The sequence below is a fragment of the Nothoprocta perdicaria genome, unplaced genomic scaffold (genome assembly GCF_003342845.1).
Source record: "Nothoprocta perdicaria isolate Ctin4 unplaced genomic scaffold, notPer1 scaffold_77, whole genome shotgun sequence".
Lineage (NCBI taxonomy): Eukaryota > Metazoa > Chordata > Aves > Tinamiformes > Tinamidae > Nothoprocta > Nothoprocta perdicaria.
Window position 1 is genome coordinate 663257 of NW_020456054.1, and position 21785 is coordinate 685041.

General features: G+C 40.5%; 1 protein-coding gene across 1 annotated transcript; it reads left to right on the forward strand.

Moving 5' to 3' along the window:
* The first annotated feature begins 12556 nt into the window (after positions 1-12556).
* DCSTAMP (dendrocyte expressed seven transmembrane protein) lies at positions 12557-21022 on the forward strand. The gene is made up of 3 exons (XM_026051611.1): positions 12557-13597; positions 19866-20189; positions 20939-21022. Exons 1-3 carry the CDS (start codon positions 12572-12574, stop codon positions 21020-21022), a joined length of 1434 nt encoding a protein of 477 aa, XP_025907396.1. The 5' UTR covers positions 12557-12571.
* Positions 21023-21785: the final 763 nt, after the last annotated feature.

Sequence of the window (21785 nt, forward strand, 5' to 3'; positions counted from 1 at the left end):
TCCCAGGCATTATGCAGAGCATTGCCAACAGGAGACAACAAGACATTTCACTTAAGCAATAGAAAAATCTTTATTTTGTTTTTCTTTTTTTCTTTAACTGTGACTGTTATCAAACACTGGAACAGTTTTCCCAGAGAGTTTGTAGAGTCTTTGTCCTTGGACATTTTCAAAACCTGACTGAACATGATCTTGAGCAACTTGTTTGTGTTTCTCCTGCTTTGTGGGGGYAGAGTTTTACTAAATGGTCTCCCTAGGTCTTTCCAACCATAGTGATTCTCTAAAATAGCTGCTACAAACATTACCAAGGTTGAGATGCTGGGCTAGATGGAGACTTGGTCTGACTTAATGTGCACTTGCTGGGGTCTCTTTGCAGAATTTTCCCCCATGTAGTACTATGAAAGTTATGCTCTGCTTAAAGCATCATTTCATTCATTCCTCCTACAATGAAGAGAAACTTCTCCCGGTTATAGATGGTACTTCTTGCACTATATCTAATTATACCTTTACATTATACATAATTCAGTGACTGTGCTATGTTCTTTGTGCTGCCTGCCTTCTTCCTGAGCTAATTTAGTAGCTGCTATTGAAACAGCAAAGATGTGACTGCTCTGCAGACAGGAAATCTGGTCTTAYGGTGAGCCACTATGTCCTGCAACTTCAGTGCTATAAGTATCTGCAGCAAAATCAGCTGTCTGGAAAACCAAGGACATCCATCCAACCAAGGACAAATAGATAATATTCATATCAGGACTTCTGATTGCTGATTGGATTGGACTCTATAGTCAGCAAACAGACTGAGGACAGAACTAAGCCTGCTCCACAACCCTGGATCTTTGAAATCAAAAGCTAAAGGAGAATTATACTTTAATTCAGAATTCCTTAGCATAGTAGGTGCAGCATCTCTGCAACAGCCCACACCACCTATTACATTTCTGATGAAAGCAATGGGTATGTTTTATTCCAAAAAATAGATCTGAATATTTAAATATAAACATCAAAAACATAATTGCAAAGTAGTTCTGAAAGTGGCAGAAAAAGACAATGCTTGGAGAATATTACTGGAAAAGCATCAGAGGTTCATGGAGCYCCATGGTGGCTGCATGGCTGCTCTCTCTGGTTGTGAGGTGCATGAGAGGCCAGTGCTATGACCATGGCTCTTGTTTGTGGAATTGAAGTCACTTCTGCCAGGGTTGTCTTCTATAGGACTCCTTTTACTCTTTCTGTCCGTGTTCCTTATAAAGAGATAAACCTAACATTTTTTTAAAGTGATTCTCTAGTCTTCTTTCTTCATTGGATGGCTCTGTTGAGAAATGTCTGGAAGGACTGAAAAGTTCAAAGGCTCAATCAAAGGATTGTTAGAGTCTATTGTCTATTTTAACAGGAGAGGATGCCTGTCCAAAAGTATCTCATTTTCCTCATTTTTACAAAGAGGCACACAAATGCCTGCAGGATGTGCAGGGTCAGCATGAAGTAAAAGTTTATTTAAAGTAAAATTGACCAATATTTGGTTAAAGCAAATTGAAATTTTACAGATTTCTCTTCAATTTTTAGGACTTAGGATCTAATTTGGTTACTCGGTATACCAGAATTAGAAAGGCTTATTAATTATAATATTTCTAATTATAGAAAGGCTCTGCTGTGAGTTGTGTTCTTTTAACACTGTGACAATGAATTATCTGACAGATCTTGAACTCAGAATCACAGAATCACAGAATATTCCTGTGACAGAATCACAGAATATTCAAGGTTGGAAGGGACCTCTASAGATCATCTAGTCCAACCTTCCTGCTCAAGCAGGCACACCTACAGCATGTGGCACAGGGTGGCATCCARGCGGGTTTTGAAGACCTCCAGAGAAGGAGACTCCACAACCTYCCTGGGCAGCCTGTGCCAGGGCTCTGTCACCCTCACAGTAAAGAAGTTCCTCCTCACCTGGAGACGGAACTTCCTGTGCTCCAGCTTATGGCCATTACCCCTCGTCCTATCGCTGGCCACCAGTGAAAACAGCTTGTCCCCTTCCTCCCTGCATTCTCCCTTCCTGAACTTATACATGTTAATCATATCCCCTCTCAGCCTTCTCCTCTCCAGAGAAAACAGGCCCAGTTGCAAATAGGGCCCGCAAACAGACCCAATTTGAACTCTTTTCAAATTGGACACAAATTACCATTTCTCACCTTTTCTTGTTATCAGAGTCATCAGACAACAGAAAATTAATTTGTCATATCCAGTAAATAAATTTACTATTTTTCTGTAGGGGAACTACTGCAGAAAATAGCCAAATAAGTAAACCACTATATGAAACAGCTTACTGAGGCTACACAAGCTGTAGGATATGTAAGATAGTCCCTACTATGTCCTGTACCATGTCCTTAAATTACTCCAGGACCTTTTATGGAAGAAACTTCTGGAGGAAAGACTGATTCCACCCTTCCTTTCAAAGCTACTGAAGWATTTATGCCAATACTATTATTATTATATTATTATTATCATGAGGAAGAACTTYTTTATTATGAGGAAGAGCTTCTTTCCTGTGAGGGTGACAGAGCCCTGGCACAAGCTGCCCAGGGAAGTTGTGGAGTCTACCTCTCTGGAGGTCTCCAAACRCGCCTGGATGCCGCCCTGTGCCCTGTGCTCTGGKTGTCCCTGCTGGAGTAGGGGGTTGGACTAGATGATCTCTAGGTCCCTTACAACCTCAACTGTTCTGGGACTCTGTGATTATTATTATTGTTACTGTTACAGCATTTTACTGGTAATAATGTGCAATAATGATCCAGCTTATCTAAGTCATTGTGGCTATATACATATACATGTATATACATATACATGATTCTGTGCCAATACAGAGGTCTCAATCTTGTAAGGCTGTTAAGGCAGATATTTTCTTGTGAAGAATAAAATAATTTACTTTGGAAGGGCCACCTTAATCACAGAATCATAGAGTYATAGAATCCTTAAGGTTGGAAGGGACCTCTACAGATCATCTARTCCAACCCCCCTGCATGCACAGAGTCACCTAGAGCATGTGGCACAKGATTGTGTCCAGGTAGGTTTTGAAGATCTCCAGAGAAGGAGACTCCACAACCTCTCTGGGCAGCCTGTTCCAGGGCTCTGTCWCCCTCACYGTCAAGARATTTTTCCTTAAGTTCCTGTGGAACTTTTGGTGCCTCAGTTTGTTGCTGTTTCCTCTAGTTCTATCAGTGGTCACCACTGAAAAGAGACTGACCCCTCCTCCTCGCTCCTCTCCCTTGAGGTATTTATAGACACTGATCAGGTSCCCCCTCAGCCTSCTCTTCTCCAGGCTGAACRGGCCCAGCTCCCTCAGCCTTTGCTCATASGGCAGATGTTCCAGGCCCCTGATCATCCTCGTAGCCCTGCGCTGGACTCTCTCCAGYAGCTCCACAGCCCTCCACATCCACGTCCTGGGGAGCCCAGAACTGGACACAGTATTCCAGACATGGCCTCACCAGGGCTGCATAGAGGGGGATGAYCCCTCCCTCAACCTGCTGGAGACGCTCTTGTTAATGCATCCCAGGATCCCGTTGGCCTTCTTGGCCAACCACCAAGGCTGCCTTCTTGGCAGCCTTCTTGGCAGCCTTCTTGGCTGCCTCATGGTCAACTAGTCATCCACCRTAATGCCCAGGTCACTGTCTGCAGAGCTGCTCTCCAGAAAGTCAGTCCCCAGCCTGTCCTGGTGTCCCGGGTTATTCCTCTCCAAGTGCATGCCATTGCACTWGCCCTTGTTGAACTTCATTAAGTTTCTCACTGCCCAGTTGTCCAGTCTGTCCAGGCTGTTAGATATTCATTCTCTTGCTCAAAGCAGTKCCAGTAGACCAGATTGCTTAGGGCCTTGTTCAGTCGAGCTTTGAGTATCTCCAAGGTTAAGGATTTCACCAGCTCTTTAGCACTGCTTGTCATGGTGGAAAATATTTTTYCTTATATGCAGAATTTCCCGTGTTCCAGCTTGAGTCTGTTGTCTCTTCTCTTGCCCCTATGCATCTCTGAGAAGAGCCTGGCTTCTTCTGGTTAAAGAAGTAGATAAAGTGTTTAAAGGTAGCAGTAAGATTTCCTTAAGACTAAACAAACCCAGGGACCAGGCTCTTCTTGCCCTAACCATCTTGGTGGACTCTACTGGACTGCTCCAAGATGTTGAAGTTTCTCTTGTAATAATTGAATTTTTCACTGGACACAGTACTTCACACGTGATCTCATGGTTGCCGAGTAGAGGTTGAGAGATATTTCCCTTGACTTCCAATCTAGACTTTTGCTAGTAAACTGTTCAGGAGATTGTTGCCTTCTTTGCTGCAAGGATGCACTGATGGCTCAGGTTCAGCATTTTAGCCGCATGGAGTCCTAAGTTCTTTTCTGCAAAGATTTCTGTCCGGTTAGCCCCCAATCTGCATTTGTGCATAGAAATATTCCTTCCCGGGTGCAGGATGTTGGACTTTTCTTTGTTTTTTAAATTCATGAAATACCTGTTTCTCCAGCCTGTTGGGGTCCCTCAGGGCTCTACCCTCCTGTGTACCAATCATTCCTTCCAGTTGGATATCATTCATGAACTTCCTGAGAGGGTAGTCCATACCATAATCTGGGTAGCTTTTACACAATTTGCATGTCTTATGTGACTGATATAAGCCATGAGCTTGTCTTTGGTGACTTCTTAATTTGGCTGCTTATTATTGGTATTTATGAATTTCAGGAGTCAAAAGATAGAGGTAGTGGAATAAAAAAGTGTTTGGGTGCCACGCATGCGTCTGTGTCTCCCTCCAAAAAATGTTCTTAGATATGTTACAAAGTGCTCAGACCAGTCACACCCAATTCATTAAAACTGCGTGAAAGATAGGGTAAATATTTACAAAGGCACCACGCCAGGTCTCAAGCTTTTTCTTCAGCAGTGCTCTTCATCTAAATCCCCATCCCAAGTCCTGTGTGGAGGTAATAAATGTGGATCATGATTCTGTAAGTGGGTGCAGACACTCACACTTGGCTGTCAGTGTAGACACAGCCACTTATGTAGGTGACTATGTTGACACACCAGTTAGAGGATAGAATTGTTCTCAAGCAAGAAAGAATATCCGCTGTGAACAGAGTTTTCTTAGAGAGTAATTCTGTTATGGCATCAAAACTAGGTAACCTTGTGAATTAATCAAAAATGATATTAGGTTTTAATTTACTTAAGTTGCAAAGAATTTTTATGCTAAAGGACCCCAAAATTTTGAGACTTAAACACACCATGTCCTAGACATCCCAAAATAGCTTCTGCAAAGCAGCAGCATTTTTCTCTTTTTTTCTTTCTCTTTCCTACCAATAATTTAATCAACAGTCATTATTTGATCCTCATGGTGTCAAATTATTTTAGAATTTCTTATCAAATAAAACACCAGACATTTTCAGTGTGCTGCAGTTGTAGGCTACATTCTGTTCCCTTATCCTTCTTGGGACATTTGTTAAAATAAAAAAGGAAAAGAACTACAAAAACCTAAACCTGACAGTTATTAAGTATCTGGCAAACTCATCATGACCACTGCTCGTCACTCAGTGTTTTTTTTTATCAAACCTAGACAAGGATTTGGATCCTTTCTCATTTGTCAGCTCTACAGTGCCAATCTCTATTCAAGAAAGTCTCAAAGGTCTGCAACAATACAAATAATAAATATTCATAATAGGATGAAGACCCTGTTTCAGACAGGTCACAAAAAGTGTTTACTGGATTAGAGGTGTCTTGAGAATTAGTAAAAATCTGTAGATGATTTTGAAAATGTAAGTGCCATGCCAAAGTCTGGTGCCATTCTGTCTCATTAAAGAATACTAAAGGACAATTCTAAAACCACATACAAAGAATATATTTTAATATTAGAGACCACCCTGTTCTACAGCTTGCATAATTAGAATTTTTTTGTTGGATGCTCTTCTATGGCGGGTAGTGTTCTAGGGGTCATATCCTGACAGATTTTTTACCAAAATATTCACACAGATCACAGTAAGAACATTTCTGTGGTAAAAGGGATTAGAGTTTGAAAGTTATTTGGGCACCAAATTGCCACTTGTTTAAATGAAAAGCMCCAGAATAGCTTAGATGTTCCAGACCTAAGGCATTATTCAACATAAATTTAAGTCATTGAAATCTGGGACCAGAATTCGTTTGCTGATATCTATTACTCTGTCAGGAAAAAGGTGGAAAGTGGCACTTGCAAATTATATACTATTTTGGTCCCGGGCTTAAGTTACTTCCTCATTAATCTTTGTCAAGACCAGAATAATTTCAAAATTGTGGTGTGCCTGACTCACTGAGGGAGGATGGGGGGAAAAATGACTCATATGGAGCTTTTTAATAGTGAGTGTCTGCTCTTTGAAACCAAGAACTACTGCATAGTGAAGATTCTTCAAGTGCTTTACAGGAGAGCTTGTAAGTAGCACTTTAGGGTTAATATCAAATAAGAGTTAATAGCAATGGTAGACTTGGTAGACTGATTTAGCTGTTCTAAGTTACATGATTACATTGGGGAAAAAAAAAAGGAAAATAAAATTTGCTTTAAGGTCTAGCTGATTTATAACTATAGTAAATCATAATAGTTCTGATGAAGTTGAGTTCATTTTTGTCACCTCACTAGTTGGAGGGGCTATTCCTAAAGTTCCTKCAGCTATATTCACTATAAGAAAGACATGGAGGCCCTGATGTGTGTCCAAAGAAGGGCAATGAAGCTGGTGAAAGGGCTGGAGCATAGACTTCATGAGAAGTGCCTGAAAGCGACCGAGTTGTTTAGTCTGGAAAAGAGGAGGCTCAGGGGAGACCCTGTTGTTCTCCTAAAAGGAGTTTGTAGTGAGGCAGAGGCCAATCCCTTTTCCTGAATATCTACTGATAGGACAAGAGGAAATGGCCTCAAGTTGCACAAAAGGAGGTTCAGGTTAGATTTTAGGAAAAAATTCTACACAGAAAGAGTAGTCAAACAGGCTCCCCAGCGAAGTGGTGGAGTCACCATCCCTGGCTGTGTTCAAGAAACATGTAGATTAGGTGCTTAAGGACATGGTTTCAGAGGTATGGTGTTGAGGGGCTTACAGTTGGACTTCATCTTGCAGGTCTTTTGCAACCATAATGATTCTGTGGTTCTGTTTAGTCCTTCGCTATTCCAAAACTATATAGTTATGTTATTTGCAGAAGAAAGGACTAAGTAACCTTTCAAGATCCCTTCCATTCTTAATCCAGGAATTTTCTGTGCTTTATAGAGTTCGTTTTGTCCATCAGCAAACTCTCTTCAGCGTTTCTCAAATTGTGCCTCCATTCCTATCATGCTTTGAATGAAAGAACATGTATGCAGGTCTGCAGCATCAGAGCTTCAAATGTAATGCTGTTGATAACACAAGAAGAGAGAAAATTTGCCTTCTTGTTCCGTTTTCTTTCTGTAGCTGCACAATCTCTATGGCTGCCCTGTGCATTTATTGTGTCCTTTTCTGAGAGCACCACTCAAATACTTTATATGCTTACCTGAAGTTCATCTGTAGTTCATCTGAAGTTCATCTTATCTAACTTTGGATAGCTTCATCTGAGTACTCTATTCCCTTTTTACAGTCAATGTAGGGAAAAATCTTCCGTATAATGCACTCCACCTCACTTTGAGGTAGACTTCTAAAATCGGTCAGGTTGAAGTTTTTTGTTTGGGATTCTCTGGAGGAAGGAGTGACTTTTGTATGAATTGGTATTTTATTTGCATCACTGCATTATTTGGTATTTCAAGTTCCTACTTGCACAATTTGATTATATATTTCAGTCCTTCCGTGTGTTTGTTGTGTTTAATACCATTTCCCTCTAGTTAAAAACAAAATATGTGAACACAAGAAATGACAAAGTTCTCAGTGGAGCCCTGAAGATCATTGCATCAATGTTTAATGGCTTTTATATTACTGTCTAGTTTCTGTGCTGAATGCCCTGTAATATCCAGGGGAGATAATGTGGAACTTCCATCTCAGATTCTTGTCTCTTATTAAAACAATAGTTCAGTACCGTGTTTTTCTGATGGTATCCAAAAAAGGGAAGTAATTCTCTCACACTTCAATCTAACTGACCAAAGCTGGAAAAGAAGGCATCTGAAACTGCCAAAAAAAAAAAAAAAAAAAAGTATTTGTTATTATATTCTGACTGTGTGCTTTCTTCTTCATAATTCTTGTACAAAATCCAAATAGGATTTATGAAGTAAAAGTMATTGTGTAGCTTTGGAATCAATGGGATATAAGTTTCCATTAAACCTATTCGTTCTTTTGGTTTGTAATGAAACTTGTGTGAAGATCCTGCACACTGCATGGGACATAGGCCTGCCAAACTACACATGATATTGCTCGAATAACAGGACTACACAGTGAAAGGTTATATCAGGTTTTATATGAGGGTATACAAATGAGATGCCACTAATCCATTTTAACTCAATGGAAACTTTAGATGCTAGTGTTTGCTTGGGTTAGGTCTGTGTCAGAATAGAAGAATTTAAAATGTGACTCTGTTTGCCAAATCAGCTGGGTCCTGACTATGTATTTGCACTAGAAATTTGTGCCAACTATACAAAATATTTGATGTAAGCTAATTATTTTATTTCTATTATTTCTATTCTACAACACATTTTTATGAGATTGCTGCTTCTTCCCTTTAGTTGAGAAGAGGCAGAGTTCAGGTGGTTGATTAATCCATATGCCACAAACAGAGGTCTGATCTAAGCAGGGAGGTATCTAGGTAGATACAGTTCAAGAAGAAGAGGGCTGAGTGTTTCAGGAGTGTTCATAGGAAGCAGGGGAAGAAATCCTTTGTGATGTGAACACACACAGTATAAAAATTACGAAACTCCAGCAGGGGACTTTTGGCTGAGCTGGAAAGATGTTTTCCAGGAATTGTTGATGCTTTTCACTTCTGCTCTACCTACTGAAAAACTGTAGCCAGCATCTGAAACATTACAAGTAGGATCTACAATCTCTTTAAATGTTTTTCTCTTTTGTCTTAAACTGCAACTAGAACAATACCTTTTATCTACACTGCATTAATCTCAGACTTATAAGTACATCATAAGCCTAAGAAGCATGGGCCAAACTCCTTTCTGGAAAGCAAGGCACCAGTACAGATTAGAGGTTGATGTGCTGGAAAGAAGCTCCACAGAGAAGGACCTGGGAGTCTTGGTTGACACTGTTAATCATGAGTCAGCAGTGCCCTCRTGGCCAAGAAGGCCAATGGGATCCTGGCTGCATCAGGAGGATGTTGCCAGCAGGTTGAGGGAGGGGATCCTGCCCCTCTCTGTAGCTCTGGTGAGGCCAAACATGGAGTATTGTGTGCAGTTCTGGGCTCCCAGGACARGAGAGAGATGTGGAGCTTCTGGAGAGGGTCCAGCATAGAACGACAAGGATGATTAAGGGACTGAAGCTCTATTGTATGAGGAAAGATTGAAAGGAGATCAGATCAATATGTACAAATATCTGAGGGGAGAATGTAAAGAAGATGGGGCCAAATTCTTCTCATTGGTGGCCAGAGATAGGACAATGGGTACAAGTTGAAACACAGGCAGTTCCATCTCCATGTAAGGAAGAATTTCTTTCCTATGAGGGTGACAGAGCCCTGGCACAGGCTGCCCAGGCAGGTTGTGGAGTCTCCTTCTCCRGAGGTCTCCAAACCCACCTGGATGCMGCCCTGTGCCCCGTGCTCTGGGTGTCCCTGCTGGAGCAGGGGGTTGGACTAGGTGTGCTCTAGAGGTCCCTTCCAACCTCAACCATTCTGTGATTCTGTGATGCCACTTCTGGGAATTTCTTCTTGTGAATAATCCCACCAGCAGGCAGTGTGGTAGACAAATATCACCCTACCAGATCTAAGTGAGTTTCCCTAGAGTCGGAAGCATAGGTATAGTTAAATTCTCTTTGGACCCTACAGAAGAAACAGCTTCAAAGGCAGAGTTAGAGCTCAGGAGTTCCCAGCTCCCCTCTGTGGATTAGATTACTAGAAAATATGGTTGAAAGAAATTCACAGTTAAGAGCACAAAAGAAGTGTTTTCTAAGGATAATTCTTTCCTTTTCCTTACTCTACATATATAATGATAGAAGTCATCAAGAGACTGTATCTCTTAGTGATAGACTCATAAGAGAAAGAGGAGAAAAACACCGTGCTTCAGATTACAGTTGGAAGAGAGGTTTGTCCCTGTCACCTTCCTGCTAGAATTCATATCTGCACCTAGCAGCTTCAGGGGAGCTTTTGTGATTTGTATTTTCATGAAGAATCGTTCCAGAAAGCTCTCAAGGTTTATTGTTTAAGGACTGAATTAGTCTCTTTACTTGAGCAAAAGCTTTATTTCTAGCTCTGAGCCAGTGTCTTGTTTTCCTCCAAGCCTTCATAGCTATTTAAGAGCTTGCTGATACAGAAACGTTTGGCCTCCAAACTTCTTTCATGCCTACAGTTTTTGTCCTTTGGGTGATTCTCCTACACAGAATGTGTTGATAGTGTTTTATGGGGAAAAAACAGGGAAAAAAATAAACCATAGAGATGTACCTTCAGACTGGGACTCCTGCACTGGCGGTGCTACAAACAATAGCTCAGTTGAGGATGGCAAATGCTCCCCATAGCCTGCAAACATCATGCAGTCACACCTGAGCATCTCTGGGACAGGCTCCAAAAATCAGCAGCTCCTCATGACACCCTTCCTGCCTGAAAACTGTGTTCMCACAGATTAGGGACACACTTGCTCTGTACTTGCTGTGTAGTGCAGTGATTCTTCATGTAAACATGCAGCAACTGTATGTCTACCAGAAAGGGACACTTTTTGATTACTTTCTACTTTTACCCATGTTTTACAAGTTTCTAGCCATGCCAGTAGGGCTTTTGTTAATTCAGCAGCTTCATTCTTGACTCTCTCTTTCTCCAGTTCTTAAAATCATTTCTTAAATTCTCCAGTTCTTAAATTCTTAAATTCAGTTCTTAAATTCAGTTCTTAAATTCTTAAATTCAAGTAAATCATGCCAAACTCTCAGGCAGTAGGTGTACATACAAATACTAAACGTCATGTGGAAACTATGCTTCAATATAGCAACAAAACCAATGCTACAGAAGAAAATTTTATTATTTTCTCACACAGATGTTTTTGCAAAATGTTGTATAAATGCCAAATTTTTTTTTGCTTGCAAGACTTACCTAGATACTTAGTGACTGCTATCAACAGCTCCCTGAAGACTTTGTGGGTGTTAATTGTCACTCCTATGAAAGAACTGCTAATTGCTGTTGCACTCAATTTCCATCTCTGTTTAGGAGGCACTAGAGGGAAGCATTTTCCTAAGCTTTGCTGAGCGGTGTGACAGTGCCAGGTATTCTGCCCAGCCTGAGAGCTGTTGCCCACCTTTAATCACTGATTTATTAAGCACTGGAAACACTCAAGCTTTTTTCGGGATAGGCCTCAGTGCTCCAAAGGGTCAGGCACAAGAAAGGGTAGGAGAAAAAAGCACTCGGGGCACTGGAGGCGGAGAAGGGCCCAGCTGGAGTCAGACAGGTGCTCTGATCACTTCCAGCCCCTGCAATATGCAAAAGTGGCAGTGGCAAACCTTATAAATAACAGTCTAGGGAAGAGGAGAAAACACTAAAGTGAATGCAAACAGAAGTCATAAAGTCGAATGCCATTAAAATACAGCATATAGAAAATAGTAGCTTAATTCCAGGCTACCTGCTGTGTTCAAGCTAAAAAAAAAGACAAAGTAATATTTTCAGGATGTATTTGTGAAGACAACAGTTCCTTATTATAAGATAAAATTGAAACAGTATATTTTATTTAATTAGGTTCTTATTTATTTTATTATGCTCAGAAGGTAGCATGCATGCAATTTAGTCTTGCATCTTCTCATAAATTGCACAATAAATTTACTGTAAAAGAAGAAGGAAAGATATGAACACAGGGTGGATACTGTTTCCCATCAAACAGTAACGGTTTTAATCTCACAAAAGTACTCTTTTACTATATAGCATAGGCATGAGGCATGCTGGTAGGCAGGGAAGATGGCAAAATTATGAGAGATTAGGGCTAATGGTTATAATGGGTCAGTCTGTAGCTGTGCTACCCCAGGAGAGAAGGGTGCCTTGGGGACACATGTCCTGACCTACCACCAGCAGAAAAGGGCACAGTGTATTCCCTGTCCCTGGGCAGCACTCACATGCTGCTCGCCGGCTCCTTCTCTTCTGGGAAAAGTTGCCATCTCCAAGGAAGCCCTGAGATCAAAACATACAAAAGTAAAACCACGCAAATATTTTGAAGAAATAAAAAGGCATTTCAGACTCATGTCTTCAGTATTTGAGACTAAGTGGCCAAGCAAACCTGTGGTTTATCCCCCACGCATTGAAGTGCTTTCTAAACTGGAGTAATTTTGAGTTCTCTCTTCTCTCTCAGGTCCATAGTAAATTTGAGTCTCACATGGGGAAGTTCACTCAGCATCAGACTCTGAATTTTTTGCATTGTGAAGAAGAGTTGATGCTTCAATTAAAATCATATGATTGTCAATAGAGCAACCTCGAAACTAATAAAACTTTTGTTCTCTTCTCTTTTTAGTTTGAGTCAACAGTAAGCAGAAGAAAATGCGAACATTTGTCTCCATAGCCCAGAGTGCCTGGGGAATATTTATATCAGAAAGGAAGCCCGGCTGGAAGTACCTGATGCAGCTTTTTGCAGTTTGCTCTACAGTTGGCTTCCTCTCAAGTGTTCTCTTCTTCCTTGGCATAAAGTTCTCCCTAGCACACTGGCCCTTGGACCCGTTACTGATTTCTGGATTCATCTGGATCACGTTTTCTGTGGCGCTCTGTTACTCCAAGCACCTGCGCTGTTTCAGCATTCTGTTCATCCTTTCCTGTGGACTGCGAGAAGGCAGAAATGCTCTTATTGCTGCTGGTACAGGTGTTGTGGTAGCTGGCAACATCCAAAGTATTTTCCACAACCTGAAGGTTCTGGCAGACAGCATAACCTGCCATTTAGAGGTTGAGCAATTTACCTTGATAAAACATTACATTGAGGCAATGAAATGGATTTTCCAGATGGCCAAGTTTTCCACCGAACTATCTAAAGACATAGTGTCACTAAGTCACAAATTCATGCCATCTTATTCGATTTCAGATGACACACTGAAACAGGAGCTAAATAATACAAAGCAAGAAATCCAGAAAGTTGCTAACCAGATATCTTTCATGCTGACTGTGCTGCCCTGTATAGGAAAGAGAGTGTTGCCTATAATAGGGATTTTTCTAGTTCCTTTAGGGACAGGCCTGTTTATCAAAAAATTTATAGGATCTCACACTGTAAAGTTTAAAAATACTTATATCACAAAACAGTTTGTTGCTTTTGATGAATACCAAAGGCAACAAAAAAAACCCTGCGTTCTGCCACTTAATAGAAATGAAAGAAAAGATTATGTGACAATCCCATCTTTCTCCCTCACATGGAAAGATGGAAAAAACATGTGTCGCTTTTTGCTCCCTGTAATTATTCATCTTTGCATCTGGTTTCTATTTTCCGCAATAGATTACTTACTTTATTGGTTAATTATTTCTGTGAATAATCATCTCCAAGAATTGCCAGATCAAGAGATTGGGCTCATCCTCTTTCAACAAGTAAGTACTTTTCAGTACTTTATATTTCTTGGTTTAGTTTAGTATAGAAGTGTTTCCTTTCCTCTTCAGCAGCTGCAAGAGCATCTGCTCCTGCTGCCAATGAGATATCCATTCTTTCATGGCACTATAGTTCACGTATTTGTGTCACGGATTACGTTTATCGGATACATATATTGGATGGTAGCTGATCTTTCCAAAATGTGTCATCATATTTCTCAAGAGTAATAAATATGGGAAGAAGAATTTTCATTCCCTTATTTATATATGTGGAGAAAATCAGAAGCTTAAATATGTAATATCATGGCAAAAAAAAAAATGCTTGTAAAGTACTATTTTTATAGGTATAAGACTGTGAAATAGATGGAAGGGATGCCTAATGTGAAGAGCTCATTATTTAAAGATATAGCTGTATGCACACGCAAAATATAGTGTATTGTCAAAATCTGAAGACTCTAGTAGTAACAGCACTGACATAGAATTATCAAATAATTTAGATTGAAAGGACCTGTGAAAGTCATCTAGACCAAACTCCTGCACAGAACTCCTGCACAAACTCCTGCACAGGGCTAACTTCAAAGTTGGATCAGACTGCACAGGGTCTGGTCTGGTGCAGCTCTGAATACTACTAAGGTTGGAGATTTGGCAGTTTGCTCCTGTGCTTAGCCATCTTCATGGTGAAAAACTGCCTGTATTTTGGGATAAGAACATCAGTATGACTTTGAGTGAAAAAGATCACATGCTTAAGCAGTTTTCTCAAGCATTTCTAATAAAAGAGAGTCGTGGCTGCAATTTGGAAAAGCCCAAAATAGGGTTCTCCAGCATGGCTGAATCCTTCTATAAAATGAACTACAGCCTGTAAAGATAATTCAACCAAGATGGTTTCTTTTCATAAATTATGGTCTTTATCATGATATTATCTGAGTCTACAAAAACTGTTGTCAAGAAATTACTGGTATCTTATTTATAGCTTTCTTAGTAGTTTCTGCATCTTTGTCATTGTTGAGAGAAGATGACTTAGAGAACATACTGTTATCACAAAATATTTCAAAAGGGTACTGGTACAAAGACATGAAGATGACTTTTTTTCAGGAAAGGTAGTATTACACTCAGGAAGAAACTTGTCTTTCTTGGTTAGAGATCTGATTCTTCATTTGCGTTTATGACAATTTGAATTTTTCATAAGATTTCTTGTTGGCTTGATTACTGTAGGCCATTTGTGGTTTTGTTATGTTTTTTTTCACCTTCAAAGGTACTTTGTTCCCACAGTAGAAATAAGCTTTTCCTACTTTCAACATACTGTACTAAGTAGACTATTATATAAAAGACAGGGGACAATAGCACTGACAGCTAAGTTGTTCTGGCTCCCACTCAAGCATAGGGTGTTTTGTATTGTTCCCTATGTGCTAAGTATCCTTGGAGCACATCCACTTGGCTACACTTCCCCCAAACAACCTTGCTGCTGAGATGCGCACTTTGTGAACCTCAAACATACTTAGTCTGGAGCTATACACTGAGCTAATCTGCGCAGCCAAGGTCTCTGAATTTCTGGACAAGTACAGCAGCTGAACATTAGACATTTGACATTTCCTGGAGAAAATGTAGGCCAATACGTTAATAATCTCCCAGGCACCTTACTCAGATCTCGTATCACCCAAAGATGAAGATACCTGGGTTTGGCAATGTGATTTAGAAGGTCAAAAGCAAGTTATGGGTCTCTCTGTAGGGTCATTAGTGAGAGCAAGACACATGAAGGTTTTGCAGGAATTATGCAGATTCTCTTGTCTTTACTGAAAATTCCAGTACCTCTACAAAAACACTGTCTCTGAACTACTAGGACATTGTTGAAGTGATTATCTCATTGGCCTCAAAGTGCACCAGGACGGTTCAGGTTAGGTATTAGGAAACATTTCTATAGGGAAAGAGCAGTCAAGCATTGGAATAGGCTGCTCAGGAAAGTGGTGGAGTCACTGTTCCTGACAGTGTTCAAAGAATGTGTAGGTGAGGCACTTATGGACATTGTTGAGCAGGCATGGTGTTGAAGGTGTCGAGTCCATATAGTTAGACTCGATCTTGCAGGTCTTTTCTAACCATAATGGTTGTATGATTCTATGATTCTACTGAGCAGGCAGTTTTCAGATCTGTGCAGAGCATAAGCGTACTCTCAGTTTATGAAAAGAGGAGCTCTCTCTTGAGCATAGCAAAGGATGTGGGTGGAAGTACCATTCTTGCATGAATACCTGGGGTAGTTAAAAGTACTGGCTCTGAGCTTCACTCTCCGCAGAGATTACTGCTCCCTGTAGACGAATTATTCTCCACTCCTCATYGTCCAGCTAGACCATGATGAAGCCAGAAGTGCAAAAGTAAAGAATCTGGAAGGGAGGGTATAAAGACAATCTAATAATAACTAATCCCTTGAGAATGTGGCCTTCCGACTACTAGCCCTTAAAAGCACGGTTTGTAAATTATCATTTAGGAGAAAATGCAGAAGTAGCTGCTGGAGCAGGTAGCAAGGGGGACAGGCCTATGTGTATTTGATGCTGGCTTTGTTGCTGTATGATGCTACACAGGCACAGGAAAGCTGTCCACTTTGATATCTTGCAGGAACAGACCTAAACCATTTCCTCAATATCATCACTTTGATACTTTCAAGATAAAAGCATCTCAAAGGGAAGCTTGACTGTGATACAAGCTCTTCTGTTGGTGCTTACTGAAAATTTTCTATATTTTCCTCTTAGAGTTGATCATACTGAGGTCTCATTCCTTTCTTTCACCACCTCTCAAAAGGTCATCTTGCCAAAATTGATGTCAGAGAGTAATATTCTTAAGATGAGCAATACAAGAAATGCTTTGCTCCAAAACACAAGTAAACAGAATAGGACATACAATCTTTGACAGAGAGATTTACATTTTGACTTTTACATGTGACTTACCGTCCCCCTRAGCCCATCTCCTCAGCTAGACCATACTTCCAGTGACACACTTAAGCTGTTGCAGATTCAGCTTAGACAGTGCTGTGGCAGCCTGCTGGTCCTGGTGTGTCATGAGAAGTTCATCCATTTGGGATTAAACCATGGCAAAGAAAGAAGCTTTAGGGTAGAACATRTTTGAGACATGGGGCACCTAAGGCAAGTGCAGCCTACTACTGAAATGAGCTGAAATGAAAATCAGACCATCAGTCAAACTCTATTATTTCTCAGATGATGATATTTTTGCATCATATATGAAAATATAAACCATTTCCATCTGATAAAAATTAAATTATTGATCAGTTCGTTCTTAACATATAGTGGAGAAATTCAGGATCTGTATGGCAGACATAAGCCCAAAATTCCCAGGTCACATTAATTAAACTAATTTTCACCTAAACAATGTAGGATAACAAATACAGACTATTAGCCAAACTTTTTTTAGAAAAGATGCTGGTTCTCTTTACCTGAGTAATCCATACATCTGTAGCACGTCAGAATCATCCTAGAGAGGTCAAATTCCTGTGCAAAGGAAGAGAGGTTGTCATCACCTCTTCAGTCCATTTAACATGAGATACACTGCAGTGGCAGATTGCCCTACATGCTAAATGGGGCTTTACCCTTCCTGACTGCCTCCCTTCCACATCTCAACTAATTCATAAAAGCCATCCTGCTGAACAGCAGCTGTGCTTTAGCATCACCAAACTATCYACCAAATGATCAAGGATCCTTATTACAATGGACACAGTTCTCAAGAGATGAAAGATCCAAGAGAACTGGTTGATTTTCAAGGATAGCCTCCTCCAAGATCAAGAATGGTCCATCCCACAAACAGAAAGCAAGAAAGGCAACAGGAGCATAGGAACTCTACTCAGTCCTGGTGATAATCCTTTACTGTGTCCAGTGCTGGGCTCCCCAGTACAAGAGGGATGTAGAGCTGCTGGAGAGAATCCAGCGCAGGGCTACCAGGATGATCAGGGGCCTAGAACATCTGCCCTGTGAGCAAAGGCTGAGGGAGCTGGGCCTGTTCAGCTGGAGAAGAGAAGCCTGAGGGGGGACCCGATGAGTGTGTATATGTGTGTAAATTTATGTGTGTAAATACCTCAAGGAAGGCAGTGAGGAGGATGGGCTGGTCTCTTTTCGGTGGTGGCCAGTGATAGGACTAGAGGAAATGGCTACAAACAGAAGCATCCGAAGTTCCACAGGAACTCAAGAAAAAATTTCTTGATAGTGAGGGTGCCAGAGCCCTGGAACAGGCTGCCCAGAGAGGTTGTGGAGTCTCCTTTGGAGATCTTCAAAACCTGCTTGGATGCAGCCCTGTGCCATGTGCTCTAGGTGACCCTGCGTGTGCACGGGTGTGGACTAGATGACCTCTGGAGGTCCCTTCCAACCTTAAGCATTCTATGATTCTATGATTCTATGATAAACATCTTGGGTAGTAGGTCCAGTGCTAGACTCTCCAGCACAAGACAGATATGGAAATGCTGGAGAAATTCCAGCAAAGGGCCATAAAGAAAATTAAGAGACGGCAGCATCTATCATTTGAGGAGACACTGAGGGAGCTGGAACTCTTCAGCCTGGAGAAGAGGTCTGGGAGATCTTATCAATGSACATAAATATTTTATGGAATAAATATATAAAAATATGAAAGAAATAGAGCCAGGCTCTTCTTAGTGGTGCTAAGTGACAGGAGAAGAGGGAAAGAAAGTGCACAGACTGAAATACAAGAAATTCCATCTAAATATTAGAAAATCTTTTCTACTGTGAGCGTGTTCAAACACTGGAACAGGTTGTCCACAGCAAACACTGGAACAGTTTTCCCAGAGAAGCTGTGAAGTCTGTCCTTGGAGATATTCATAACCTGACTGGACATGATCCTGAGCAGTATGCTCAACCCATTTTCTGCTGCTTGAACTAGGACAGTTGATGATGATCTCCAGAGAGCCCTTCCAACCTCAACCAATCTCTTTGTGATTCTGTATGCGTTTCTGCATATGCTCCTGCCCTTCTTACCTTGAGGACAGCCCTTCATCATGATCTGCCCTGAGTGTGACCCAAGTCAGTGCAAGGAGCAAATTGGATCTCAGCATCCAGTACCTATAATTTTGCCTCTCTGATTTGTGGTCACCATACTTAAGATATGCTTGGTTTACGCATAGTGTCCAGTCCTATGGATTGCTGACAGACTCTCTCAAAATAGAAAGTCTGGCAAATATTAGATAAGTTCAAATTACCCACTGAAGGCTAATCACATAAAAATGTAAAGTTTAATCTTAACAATTTTGTCCTAACAAACCTCAAGATTTCTGATCTCAGAGAATGAGATTGAAAACAGAATAGACATAACAACCACTTAAGGTATTTATTCTTGGCACATTAAAATGTGCATGCATTTTTATACCTATGCTTCATCCTGAATTCCTAATACAAATTTCCCTTGTTTTTGCATCTGTTCAGTATATGGTAACAATGGGCTGAGGCAGATTGGAATAGAATAATATTAAGAAAAGGGATAACAGGTAATGATAAGAAAAGAGTATACAGGTTAAATATGAATGGCATATTTGGGGTACCTGACACCTAATGAGTGCTTGATATAAGTACTTGATCTCTGTAAGGTGGTTGAGGAGTCACATATCCCCTGGACAAGAGGGGATGAGAAGAAAACAGAGCCAGATGACTCAGTAGTCCTGTGTGCTGAGCAGAAAGCTCCTTGCCAAGAGGAAATACTGAGCCTAGTAGCATATACCTACCTTAGTTTMTGTCTTTCATCATCCCAGTCCATTAACAGCTCAAGACATTACTCTTCTGAGAGAAGGCTCCTATTAGAGGGTTGACTTTATTTTGCACAATAGCCTTGTGGTCAGAGCACTGCCCTAGGGGAAGGTGTGGAGGCACTTCTGAGTCCATACTGAGTCACAAATGAAGGAAATGGCAGATCCTGATCCGCAGTTTTATTCTGAAGGGAGGACACTCCAACAGAAGATCTGGACAGATTCAGGGGAGTGGGAATATATGATACAACCACAGCCAGATTAGATAAATGATTGTGTGTTAGAGCCACAAAGCAAATAAGTTTCTAACAGTCCAAGCTGTGGCATAGACTCCCTATAGAAATAGTGAAAACACAATGTCACATTTTAAAGACAGTTAATAAATATATTCCTGTGAGCAATCCTTTGTAGACACAAGGTGGACCAGATGATTTATACTAATTTGTAAAACTGAATATTTAATAGGAAAAATCTTTTAAAAAAAGGGTCAATCAGTACTATAATCAACTCTCCTCTTTTCTTGTGCAGAGAAATGAGAACAACTTTATCATTGGTGATAGAGAGCTTATCGTAAAGAATGACACTTTCAAGATCTCTTTGTTTAAGCATGACTGCATCCCTAAGCCAGAACTCTATCTGTCTGCGACATGGATCCAACTTGGAACTATCATCATCTTCTTAATATTTTTGGGATTATTCTCTGGTGTCCTCACTCAGTTTAAAATACTTGTGTCGACTTCTTTTTATCCTAACACTGAGATGAAACGGGTATTTTATCTGCATGAAAAGTTACTCAAGAAAAGAGCAAAGCTACAACAGAAAACTGTGCAGAAGAATACATTTGCTAGAACGGTAAGTCATCAGCAGTATGGAAAAACAAATCCTCCTCTCAGGGTAACAGCAACATTCAGACTCAAAAATATTTTAAAAATTTTGATTTCAGTTACGAGTTACTAAACTTTCCCAACTAGGGAATGCTTAAGTGCTCTCCTGAAGTGGGCCTGGAGACAAGTTGCCTGTGAGTAAGATCAATCCATACGGCCATGCTGCTCTGCCCCTCAACACATAYGCATTTCACAGAACACAGGTACAGCCAAATGATCCAAATGACTATGTGTTGGCAAGAAAATATGCCCCAGACCTGCAGCATCCAGAGGAGAAACTTGGTTTTCATGAATGTTTGAAAAGCACCTCCAGAACAAGTGCATTTTAAAACCAGACTGCAAATGTTAAGTGCTTATGAGCAGTCTTTTAATGTTAATGTTCAGTTGTTATTTAGCAAAATGGTAGACAATTTACTTCTGTTTTAAAAGCACTGTTGGAGAACAACTGCAAATAGCAATAGGTAACATAACTTTTTGCTAACATATATTTTTAATATGTATGTGCCTATCTATATATACATGTATGTATAATRTGTGAGTATTAATGGCAATATAAACACAGACGTATATTTATTGTAAATCCAGATAGATAACTACAGACACATACATGAGTTTTTGTGAAAAATGACTTTCAATATTGACTATGTGGAATTTAGTGCCTGGTGGACTATAACTCAATAATACTATGATCTTAGCATCATCTTTCTGTCTTTTCAGGTTAACTTTTGGTTTCCAATACTCAAGGCAACAATGGCAGTGAGGAAGAAAGAAAGAAATGTGATAACTGATAATACAGTGTGAAAGAGGCCAAGTGGATAAGGTTGAGTTTCTCTGGCTCCACAAGGCCCTGTGAACTGAATCCATCTCTCTAGAAAGTGTTTCACTGTGGTATTTAAATTTTAAAATGTAAAAGTAGGATCCAAGTTCTACACTCTTTTGGAAATGCTGGTTTTTAACAGGAAGCAACAGGAGATAGCATATTCTTCACCAAAGAGAGCTCTGGGTTGCGCTAATATTCATTTATGTTTTAACTTGTGGTCTGCATTTTTTTTTGCACTTTAAAAGATCATGGAGGTTCTGCCCTTTTGCAGGGAAGGAATCGAACAGCGTGGAGCCTTTTTGACTACTGCACCAAGCTTTCAGTTGAGCTGACTGCGGACAGGATGGTGATAGCAGGTTTATCTTCTTTGTGCATGTCAGGAATAAAGATAGAAGTCGTCCATTGGCTGCTAGGCAGGCCCAAAATCTGACCTAGGGGGCTTAGTTGTTTCTAGATACTTCTGTTAGGCTTGATCTTCAACTGCCCCAAACTCCTCAGTTGTGGATGCCGAGGATCTGATTTTTGAGTGCAGAGGCACACAAGCAGAGATGGACAACGTTTTATGTCTTGCAGTCTRAGGGAGTTTGCAGACATGGCTCAGTTACAGTGCTAAGGCTACCAGTAACAAATGCAGCTGAATTAATCCAAAGCTGARTGCTTCACCTATCCAGCTGACATCAGGAATGTGACCTGCATATGACACTGTAAACAGATGGTAAAAGCATAAAGATACAGGAAGGGTTT